Source organism: Mytilus trossulus, chromosome 2, assembly GCF_036588685.1.
Source record: "Mytilus trossulus isolate FHL-02 chromosome 2, PNRI_Mtr1.1.1.hap1, whole genome shotgun sequence".
Taxonomy (NCBI): Eukaryota; Metazoa; Mollusca; class Bivalvia; order Mytilida; family Mytilidae; genus Mytilus; species Mytilus trossulus.
In genome coordinates, this window is record NC_086374.1 from 84325946 (window position 1) to 84338470 (window position 12525).

At 33.6% G+C, this 12525-nt stretch overlaps 1 protein-coding gene across 3 annotated transcripts in view; it reads right to left on the reverse strand.

The window, feature by feature from the left end:
* LOC134708195 (basement membrane-specific heparan sulfate proteoglycan core protein-like) overlaps positions 1-7970 on the reverse strand; it is a 30816-nt gene extending 22846 nt beyond the window's left edge. For 2 of the 3 annotated variants that reach the window (XM_063568533.1, XM_063568531.1), the window contains exons 1-4: positions 7725-7970; positions 4253-4359; positions 3322-3615; positions 958-1266 (exon numbers count right to left, since the gene is read on the reverse strand). In XM_063568533.1, coding sequence (XP_063424603.1) covers positions 958-1266; positions 3322-3615; positions 4253-4340 — 691 coding nt within the window. In that variant the 5' untranslated portion in view covers positions 4341-4359; positions 7725-7970. Of the gene's footprint in view, positions 1-501; positions 541-957; positions 1267-3321; positions 3616-4252; positions 4360-7724 lie in introns of those variants that run through there. The other variant, XM_063568534.1, reaches the window with a different exon arrangement.
* Between the last annotated feature and the right edge of the window lie 4555 nt (positions 7971-12525).

Sequence of the window (12525 nt, forward strand, 5' to 3'; positions counted from 1 at the left end):
TCACGACAAATTAAATCTGTATTAGGGTAAGATGATGCAAGCATACGATTTGTATTGCGTCTTTAGGAGACTTTTGATAACTCTCCTGAAAATCTCCAGTCATGAATTCTTACAAAAAAGTATCCTAAAACAGTTTACATACTTTAAAGAGGAGAAGTTAACAACACATTGAAAAAGTCCAAAACAGTTATCCGAGATAAATTTAAACTGTCAACAGCCTTCAACCTACTGTTAACTGTTATAAGCATTTTTGCATTTGTTGTTAACTGTTTTGCCCAAATCGAGGTGATGTTAACATGTTATCGGACCTCCCTATTGTTCCCCTTTCTAAACTACGTTCTAAAAGACCGCGATGTTGCAGGTGTGCTCTAGATGTCATAATAAAAAAAACCATGAAAGTCATAACTCAAAGAAGCTAAAATAATTGAGAACGATGGTTTTAAAACTTATGTATTTCCTTTTTTCCCGGTACAAATAATATAAAAACAAGTTTATACTTACATCTTACGGTAAGTACATAAAAACAAGTTTATACTTACATCTTACGGTAAGTACATAAAAACAAGTTTATACTTACATCTTACGGTAAGTACATAAAAACAAGTTTATACTTACATCTTACGGTAAGTACATAAAAACAAGTTTATACTTACATCTTACGGTAAGAACATAAAAACAAGTTTATACTTACATCTTACGGTAAGTACATAAAAACAAGTTTATACTTACATCTTACGGTAAGTACATAAAAACAAGTTTATACTTACATCTTACGGTAAGTACATAAAAACAAGTTTATACTTACATCTTACGGTAAGTACATAAAAACAAGTGTATACTTACATCTTACGGTAAGTACATAAAAACAAGTTTATACTTACATCTTACGGTAAGTACATAAAAACAAGTTTATACTTACATCTTACGGTAAGTACATAAAAACAAGTTTATACTTACATCTTACGGTAAGTATTTTGCTGACTGTCTGTGGGGCGCTTAATGTTTCAGCGTGGGTCACATCACAAAACAAAGTCTGTTGATCGTTCGCTGTTGTTGGGGCCCATAAAAGGGTTCCAGTTACGGTGTAGGACTCGGTAGCAGCCACATATGCCGTGTTTGTTGTAAGTTCGTTAGTAAATACATTATTTCCCATTCTCATTGACATTTTTTGTGCAGGGTATCCTCCCAATGAAGTACAAGTCCATGTTGTCTGTGCTCCTGGTAATACCTCGTTTGGACCTACTAAAACGGGCATAGTAGGGGGTCCTGAAAAAAGTAAAATACAATCAACTGATCCGTTTAAATTATGCGAAAAATCGTCGTTTAAATAAACTAATCATAGATACCAGGATTAAAGAATGTATTTACGCCAGACGTGCGTTTCGTCTACAAAAGCCTCATCCAAAAGGCCAAATAAAGTACCAAGTTGGAGAGCATTGAGGACCAAAATTCTTAAAGTTTTGCCAAATACAACTATGCCCGAGTTAAGTATTTTAAAAAAGAAAAGTTTTGTAATTAGTTAATGACCAATGATAATTCATGTCAGCAGCACATAAATGCCGACTACTGGGCTACTGTGATACCCTCGTATGCGTTTGTAAAGGTCAAAACCCTCTCTATGTGATTATAAAGGTCAAATTAAAACAAATTCTGTAAATGCAGTTCTTGGGGAACAAAACTTTACAGTAAATTGCATTATATTCATTAATTTAACAAACCTAAACCTCTACTAGGGCCTACAATAAAATACTTCAAAAAAATAATACAAATCAGAACCTCTCAAGACCATAAATACAATACCCTTTTAATGAATAGAACCTCTGCCTCAGGTCTACAGTAAAATACATCAGACCCTTGATGCAATTCATTGTATCCAATTGTACGCATGTAAAAATTAGAACCTCTGCCTCAGGTATACGGTTAAATGCACAAGACCCATGATACAAATCATTGTACCCAATGGTACCCATGTAAAAATTAGAACCTCGGACTCGGTCCTTCAGTAAAAAAAAGTCCGATCAATGATGCAAATCAGAACCCCTACTCTTTACCTTGGATACAATTCATTGAATCTTTGCCTCTTGCCTACAGTAAAATACATGGGACCCATTATACCGAACAGAACCCCTCCTTTATACCTTGTATAGAATTTATTGAAACTCTGCCTCGGGACCCCCAGTAAAATACATTGGACCCATTATACCAAACAAAACCCATCCTTAATACCTTGGATACTAATCATTGAAGTTTTGCCTCGGACGCACAGTAAAATACATTTATACCAAACAGAACCCCTCCTTTATACCTTGGATACAATTCATTGAATCTGCTTCGGGGCCTACAGTAAAATATATTGGCCTCATTATACCAAACAGGACCCCTCCTTTATACCTTGGATACAATTCATTGAATCTGCCACGGGATCCACAGTAAAATACATTGAACCCATTATACAAAACAAACCCCATCCTTTATACCTTGGATACTAATCATTGAAATTCTGCCTGGGTCGCACAGTAAAATATATTGAACTCATTATACCAAAGAGAACGCCTCCTTTATACCTTGGATACAATTCATTAAATCTGCTCCGGGGCCTACAGTAAAATATATTGGACCTATTATACCAAAAAGAACCCCTCCTTTATACCTTGGATACAATTCATTGAATCTGCTCCGGGGTCTACAGTAAAATACTTGGGCCCACGATACCAATCAGAACGTCTCATTTATACCTTGGATACAATTCATTGAATCTGCTCCGGGGCCTACAGTAAAATACATTGGACCCATTATACCAAAAAAAACCCCTCCTTTATACCTTGGATACAATTCATTAAATCTGCTTCGGGGTCTACAGTAAAATACATTGGACCCATTATACCAAAAAGAACCCCTCCTTTATACCTTGGATACAATTCATTGAATCTGCTCCGGGGCCTACAATAAAATACTTGGGCCCACGATACCAAACAGAACCACTCCTTTATACCTTGGATACAATTCATTGAATCTGCCTCGGGCCTACAGTAAAATACATTGGACCCATTATACCAAACAGAACCACTCCTTTATACCTTGGATACAATTCATTGAATCTGCCTCGGGCCTATAGTAAAATATATTGGACTCATTATACCAAACAGAACCCCTCCTTTATACCTTGGATACAATTCATTGAATCTGCTTCGGGGTCTACAGTAAAATACTTGGGCCCACGATACCAATCCGAACCTATTGCGTAATTTAACTTTTGAGACTTACAAAACAAATCTGAGGTACGCATGTTCACGCATGTTAAATGTTTTACTGCATACTTACTCCACACCTCGACGAATATAGTTCTGGATAGAGGATTCTGTAAAACACCATTTTCAGACTGACATTCGAACACTTCCAAATGTTCCTCGTTATCTGCCACGAATGAATACGTGTTAACTACTAGAGGTCCGTCGGCTGTTTGTGTGGTGGTATACGTATCGTCGATGACAATGTCGTCCCTCAACCATTTAACTGATGGGGACGGGGAACCTCCATTGACAGTACAGGTCAGAGTAATCTGGTCATCTTTTTTAATTGCTGGTGGAGAGGTAATTATAGGCGCACCTGGTGGAGCTGAAATAAAATTAAATTAGTCTTAAATTACTGAAAAGCACCTGGTGGGTCTAAACTAAAATGGAAACTAGTTATAAATTGCTCCAAGCAATATTTTTATTTTATCTTGGTTTCGCTCTATATATAATAAACATGGTCTACACAAATTTCGCGTTTGTGGTCTTGCCTACTTTGCTCAAGCAACATTATATACCTGAAACTTTGAAGTGACGTCATGGATTTTATTTGGATAATGAAAAGATTTGAGCAATAAAAGTCTTCACAAACTAATGTGCCATATTTCAGTGGAATGTGATGCTTGTTTCTGTATAATTGATTAAATGAAATAAATTGTGTTTTGTTTTTGTTTTTTTAGGAGCTTATATATTGCAATTTATACTTAGATAACAGGTCAGCGATATATTCGGTACCCATGGTAATTTTTATTTTATTCTTTATTTGCTGAAAGTTAATTCGATAATTTGTACATACTTCAGGTTTAAATTCATTCCTGTAGTTAAGTACCAATGTTAGGTAACAATTTAACCTCGACCTAAAACCAATCATTTCCCATTCATGATGATTGTATCGTATTTTTCAATATAAATGTACTATGGTCATTTAAATACATTTGAAATAGGTTTAAATCAATACTTACATTGAGCTGCTGTTTGTATAATGAATATTGCGAGTAGGATGAAAAAGCGGCTAGCCCGAGGGGCAAATCCGGATACTGTGGAATCCATCGGTGACAAGTCAGTGACCCTGAAAAATTAAGTTACAACTATTTAAATCGATATTTTTTTTTATTTTTTCATTTCATTTTTAAGCCGACTGCAAATTTTGTCCGTATATATATCTCGGTAATCAATGCTACGATCTGTCAATATAAAAAACATTGTCATCTTTTGAAAAAGGGAACAACCTTTTAACTTTAAAAAAAGAGGGTATGAATCCATATTTTCATATACCTAATATAGGATTGCTGCTGACAAGGAAGCTATTTAACCAAGAGTTTCGAATCGTGTAGTTGAAATCATTCTTTCGTAAATTTTACGAACGCCATCACGAGTTGGATGACCGTTATGTAGTTACCGTTTCACAGATTATATCGGATATACTGTTATGTTTCTCATGTCAGAACTACAACAGCCTTCCCTTTTCACGAATTTGACCTAACGAATTAAGACTATTTATCGGCTTTGTAACAACATGAGGAACACGACGGGTGCAACATTTGGAGAAAGGTCTTCTTACACTTCCAGAGTACCCGTGATCACCAAAAGTTTTTGGTGGGGTTCGTGTTGCTTAGTCTGTAGGTTTATATGTTGTGTCTTGTGTATTATTATTGTCTGTTAGTCTATTTTTAACCATGGCGTTGTTGGTTTGTTTTCAATGAGTGAAACTTTCCCTCTGGCATCTTTCGCCCTTCTTTTAGAGTGTTGCATTGTTTTCGAAAGGTTTTTTATGTTTTTTTTGTTTTAATCTTTGTTAATATATATATTTCATATGTGCATGTTCCTGTAATGGAAAATTGTTATTGGGTCTTATTTACACATAACTTCATTTACATAGTGTACGCTTCTTTTGTCGTTTTTCAGAGGGACAGTGGTGAAATTTGATTTGTTGTAAATGTTTGCCAAAAGGTGACAACATAAAATCAATACTGTCCTAGCTTGTGGATAACTGCTAACAGCTATATTTAGAAGGGCGATCATTTTCGAGTTTTTCCTAGTTGAAAACTAAATTTAGATTGCCGTTATTCTCTCCATCCATAAAAAAAACTATTTCATTTTTAATATACATGTTCAGTATTTATATTCAATTACTAGACTAGTTTGTGATAAATTCGATCAATTATATGCGTTTAAGACATCATTTGTGTGTGACTGAGTTGTCTTGTTCGGGTGTAAACTTCATATTACTTTATTCATGAAGATTTTCATCGCTATGTACAAGGCGTTTGAACTTTTAAAGAAAAAATAACACCCCGGGTATTTAATAGTTCAACTTAAAATAAATACAGACCGATTGGGTATTTAAATGGGCTAAATGTGTTTTATAATATTGAAAATCACGTACTGTAACTCATTTAAAATATTGTTAATACACTCCTTGCTGCTAAAGAGAAGTATACGTATTTCAAAAATCTGAATTTGCATTAAACTTCAATTACATATCTAAGTGCTAGGGCATTACAACGGTCATGGTTGCAGTTTTGACTGTATTCAGAGCAATTTTATTAAAAAATAAATAAGCAAAGCATAGACACAGAATTTGTATTAGGCCGTATATTTTGTAAAACAGTAATTTTTTTTCCAAATTGTTTAAATGAAGCTCAGAGTAGAGTAGACATATTAGCTGTATTCAAATCATATTGTACAGGGTCGTGTGCAATGTCTTTATAGCAGCTAGGTTAGCTACACGTTCCAGTGATATTGTTTGCCTTTAATTAATGGAGAATAAAGGCTTTTTCCCTGGAGAAGAATCCCAATTTGAAAAAAAATGGCTTATAACTATTCAACAAAAGACAACATTTTCCCAAACAGTGCAGTTTCAGTAGTAATTGTGCATGAATTAAAACTGAACTTTCATATCTAAATTTACTATATGTGCAGATTTGAGGGTCTATTTATGTATCATCACTGACAAAAAGGTTTCATTTCAAAGCAGGGTTTGACTCTTGAAATGGGGTCTGTAATTTGAGGTTTCAGTCAAATTCATGGTTTATTCTAAAATTCCCAATTTGATGAAAATGACGCATATTTTCCCAATAAAAAAGGGTACAGGTAGTTTTGAAAAAAGCCAACAGCATCACTGCGTTCAATAGTCATAAACCTACGTAGCCCTGTGTAGCCGATGCGATATTGAAACCCAGTTGTTAGGTATAATCAGTTATTTCTTTCCAATTATTATTTTGAACTTATAACTACATTACCCTAACTTTTTGATTAAAATCTTTTCAGTAAAATAAGCACAAATAACTTGTTATGTATGAAAGTTGAAGCCATGAGAGAAGATAACAATTTATGTAGTTGTAAGCGACAGGTCCGAGTTGTCCAGATATGTAAAGATATTTTCTTAATTATAAATATTATTTCTTGAAAAAGTTGCCACTGGACGCAAACACAAATCAACCACCCTTAATATGAGGTTCAACAATACTCGTGTAATGCCCTTTTCGGTCATGAAATCTCATCAATCTGGTTGGAACCAGTCACCAAATACAAGTTTAAAGTAGACCATTTGGCTAAAACGGCCTTTAGACAAACCTTGTGCAACGGGCTACAATTTACACATAGAATGCCAGACATATAAATGCATTTTAAGTTTAAGATTTCCTGAAACAGGAGTCATTTGAATTCTATACGCATTTTTGTTAGGGGGGGGGAGAGATTCTATAACTTGACTTGTTCGGTCTCGTGAAAAGTAACTTAACCAAAAATTCAGTTTTGAATGACTTTCAAAAAAATGAGAGTTGTGAATTTATTACCATTTGGACCAAAATATCCAAATCGGGACTGGTTTAAACCTGTAAACTTGGTCGCATGAAGGTGTGTAACTGTTTATAGATTATAAAACTTGTTTTACAACAATTACATATTAGAGAGGTAGATAATTCATCGATAAATTTGCGTTAATTTGATTGGGTTACAATAATCACGAGGTTTAATTAACAAATTTCCAAATAAATTCACTATCTATGACTGCACGTGCTCTCCGTGCCGTAAAATGGAGTTTGAATAACTATTTTAATTTCTGGGTAAAAACAAAAATGTAACATTTCTTTTCTATTATATAATAAGGCTGTAACAGCGTTTATGCACATTTTAAAGCGCTAAATTCGAAATGAGATTCAGTCAATGTTTTACTCCCGAATAAGGATTGCAACATCAAACAACAAACTTTAAAACACAAAAATTTACAAAGACCAACCATATATAACATTCTGACCAAATATGAAGTATGTATAACTACATTTTCTTTTTTTTAAGAATATACATGTACCGGCATTTAAAAAAATAGCACGAAGGTAAATGTTCTAAATTATAATCCCATTACATATATCTATACTGCATTAGAAAGGAACAGCTAATAATTTTTCTTTTTAAATACAAATGTTGTCCTACCTTTTCAGCAGAGAGAGAACCTTCCAGTTGACGAGACAGTGTAAAAGTGAGGTTCTGTGATGTGGAACACCCGAGTATATGCTGACATGGAAGTGACTACCCACTCACTATAAAAACAGGTTCTGCTTCTTTTGTGATGTCACAAACTAACAAGTGTTAATTGATTTACCTTTGGCGATTTTACACACATATTTGTATTGGTCACTTCGGATTTTGCATGAAAAAATAAACAGCAAAGGTGACAAAATTTTAAAACGTTAAATGTAATATAAGTAGTAATCAGATTTGGATAAATATCTAGTATGAATGAGATTATCCTTTATTTGTTAAGCTATTTAAATATGCAAAAACAATCCACTTAATTAACTGCTTCAATGTTGACATTTTAAAAGATATTTTGATAATTTTATTATTTTTTATTAATTGAAAAGGTGTCTACGCGAAATTAGAGAAAAGCCAAATAGGTAGTTTATCCATATATGGATTTGATTTTAAAAGGGTTTGTTTATAATTGCTAAGACAACAATTGGAGCTAGTATATAGATATTACAACCGGTTTTATACATATTGGTTTGGAGTAAACGTGGTATTATGTATTTAAAAAATGAATAAATATTTGTTCAAAACAAACATTTATTATCTCTTTCACACATTCCCCGTTTCCATTCTCAATTTTAATATAAGTGTGTATGAACTAATTTTACACAAACTGTACTGAAAGGTGAGGACGGGTGTTTTTGAAAACATGTACATATCAATTATAAATTAACAAAGATCTAATAAATGTCTGGAAAGCATGAGGCGTATCTGGTTATTTTTTAAAGGATATACTTCATCCTGTGGTTTAATGACGAATCTGAACTTATTAAGGAAATCAAAATATCTTATTAATGGATTCTGAGCTCAGTCATGGATCTGCAACCTCAAAGTCTCTTACTCATAACCTTATAATTGCACTCGGTGAAATTAAAAAGAACCGTTTATCTTTCGTAAGAACTTTTGAGAGCAATGGTTTCGTAAAGATCGTTTAATTTTTAAGTCTACGAAAAATGTCGTATCCATTTGAGTATATATGGCAGTGGGTCCTTTGTTATCATATTTCATTGTTTTTGATTTAACTGGAAATTTCAAGAACCATTGACAAAGGAGTAGGCCAATCAATCTAGGTTTTTTTTTTCAAATTTGTTAAAATGTCAACTTTTAGCTATTTATTGAAAAGTAGAATACTTCTGATCTATAAACGTGGTTTTTTTTTTACAATACTATGCATATGCATCAAGTAATAAATCAGTATGAGTCAAAGCTCCGTGTTGAAGACCATACTTTAACCTATAAGGGTTTACTTTTACAAATTGTGACTTTGATGGAGAGTTGTCTCGTTGGCACTCATACCACATCTTCTTATATCTACTTAAGTTTTACAAAATGTCCAACATCTTTCATTAGATGTACTTCGAATATTAGGCCAAAGCTAGCCTTTACCGGACCTTCTCCTTCAAGGAGAATGTATCTTCGTGTGTGATGTTTTTGCAAACCTATGTTTAAAAGTGTTAATCAGCTGATGTATTTACTGGTATTTACCAGTTGGTTGCTAGGAGACAGGTGCTCGGTATATATTAAATGAGTTTCGTATAGGTAATAAAAAAAATGCATTTATATTGGAATTTGACATTTGCTGTTTATGCCAGATAAACAGGTGGTTCTTTGTCATTATAACTTTTGCAAAATGTTTAAGTTTCATTGAAACTATTAAATTTTCTGAAATTGACCATAACGAGTTTTAAGAAGCGAGTAAGAAGACAAAAAATGTACTTCATGTACATATATGAACATCAATTTGTGTTCCTCTCTCACGGTATGATAAAATATAAAACAATCTTAAAAAGAAAACAACGGTCTGAAAAAATCTTCAAATATAAAAGAGAATCAAAACTGAAGTACAACACATAAAATGTATGACAGGTCATACCAAATACCAACATCCGACTCATTGGCAGATCCAAAGGAGGGGGTCTAGGAATCATAATTCAACAATTTTTTTGAATGGTTGGATTCGCGTCTGCAGTCGGACTCATCTTCAAAAAAATCAAACTCACTTTCAAATGCAATCAACAGAAAGGCCTCGACGCAACAAAAGAAAAACTTTAAAAGAAAACAACATTTTCATTTATGACAAAACAAATTTAACAATACTAGTATGACCGACAGCAAACAGAGACAACTTTTTAATTACAGTCTCCTCGTTGGTAACAGGCACTTACAAAATGTAGCGGGGCTCAACATTGTTTCGTAATTTAACGCTCAATTCTCCCATACCATTGGACAGAGATGTAGAAGTACAACATAATAAGAACAATGTTAAATTCAGTTGGAAATGGGTATATAGCAAGCAGACATTTATCAATATCATCGAGTAGACCGCACTACCAAACAAAAACAAAACAAATCCGACAAATTATTTCATTTTATACTTACATTGATTAATAAAAAAATCCATTACAGTTACATTTTCCGGTGTAATTGTTATGAAAAACACCCAAATTGTTTGCCTGACATATATATTCTTAATAAATTATTTCCTGTCAGGTTATAATAGATAAGCCCCATAGTTGTCTATCAAAGATTGTATTGTCTCTTTATTTTACGATCAATCTAATTAAAACATAGATATTTGATCTCGATATGCTCAAAAGAGTTCCACCGAGGATTATTACTATATATATTTGATATATTTGATCAGATTGTTTTACAATGAGGTTGTCGGACACACTATGATGCGAATTCTTACATTTGTTGTTCTGTCATCGTCTGTAATTTAATCCCTCATCTTATTTCTGCAATTGCAAGAGGTAAAGGGGAGGGTTGAACACCTATGCTAAACCCTGCCGCATGTTTTCGCCTGTCCCACGAGTATAGCCTCTGGCCTTTGAAAGTCTTTTATGCTTTTTAATTTTACTTTATTTATATCATTTGGAGTTAAGTATGACGTCCATTATCACTGAACTAGTACAAAATAATTAGGAAGCACGCCTCCGGTTGCAAGATTTGCTCGCTGAGTTGAAATATAATTGGTGGCCTTTGGACAGGTTGTTGTCTCTAGGACACATTCCCCATTTTCATTCTAAATTTTACATTTGTATAGTGGTCTCGACATCATACAAATCCGTTGGATGTTAGGGACCATCTTGAACTTGCAGTTATATACCGGTATATGATTTTTGCTATGGTGGTATCATGGTGCGCCGCACTTGGTTTTTGAGGCGAAGAACAGCAATAATTGGACTGTTTCTTTGCTTTCCGTTTAGTCTTGTACATGTGTAGGTGTACTGACTTTGTGACATGTAATGAAAGACAAAATCTATTATTTTCGATTACAAAATCAGATTCGACAAAAATTAACAAAGTACGAAGTTTAAGAGCATTGAGGACCAAAATTCCTAAAAGTTTTGCCAAATACAGCTAAATTAATCTATGCCTGAGGTAGAAAAGCCTTAGTATTTTTTTTTGTAAACAGTTAATTTATAAATATAACCATATCAATGATTATTCATGTCAGCACTTACCCCCCTCCCCGTTTGTCCTGGGCTGGGACCCCCCTTTTAAAATGGCTGGATCCGCCCCTGAAGTGTTTATTTAAAAATAAAACAGAATACTGATTTGCATCATTTAAATAAAGACTGATCGTCACCGCTGACAGAAACACTGTACATCGGATAAGTAATTTGTATTTAAATAAAGACGAAATGATAATATCTGAAAAGTATTTTGTATGCACTGACTATTTCCTTGATTTTTTTTTGAACAGAATGATTTTGAATTTATTTAAGAATTGTCTTTATACCTCAAACTTTAGAAAAACGATTTAATTTTATCCGCCTCCTTCATATGTACTATTATTAAAGTATGTACTCGAGGGTGGAAAATGACTTGTTAGTCGTTTCACGTCGTTTGATGTATTTTAAAGTTCTAAAAAGCATGTTATGTTCTTGAATTATTGATAAATTATATTATTTGTGTTGCATTTTTCATGCATGAAATGAAATTAACACTGCGTAAAACGTTTGAAGAAATATTTATTACTCAAAGATCATTAAAGTTAAAATCACTTCATATTCAATTCATCCTTGCGTGGAGATTAACAAATACAGATATCCAGGTTGGCTCCACAATGACCAGAAAAAGAGGGGAATTCATACGAAACTAAAATACGGAAGGGAAGTGTGTCAAAGGATACATTTGAATTGAGAATGTTTTACCATTGAATTTAAATTTCACTTTCTAATGTTGGTGTGCATAATTTACTTGATGGGGTCTTTCTCTGTACTTCTAATTCTCTTTATAAAAACAGCTTTTAAGGGAAGATAGTACGTGTTTCTTTTTATGTTTTTTGTCAATGATACCAAGTATTAACATACTTTTAACCCAAATCACTTTCTAAATGTATATCTTTTGTCCAAGTGGATGTATTACATTTTTTGGGATAGACAGTAGAAATAGTCTATTCTCGACGATGGAATAAGTGAACAAGGAGATCATCTGAATTCATGTTGTTTGTTCTTGTATCTAAAGAACTTCCTTCCGTGACAGTTAGTGACATGTTGGAAAAAAGTGACATGTTGGAATCGTCCGTCTGACAGTTAGTGACATGTTGGAATTGGAATCGTTCGTCTGACAGTAAGTGACATGTTGGATCCTTCCATCTGACAGTAAGTGACATGTTGAAATCGTTCGTCTGACAGTAAGTGACATGTTGGAATTGGATTCGTCCGTCTGACAGTAAGTGACATGTTGGAATAGGAAT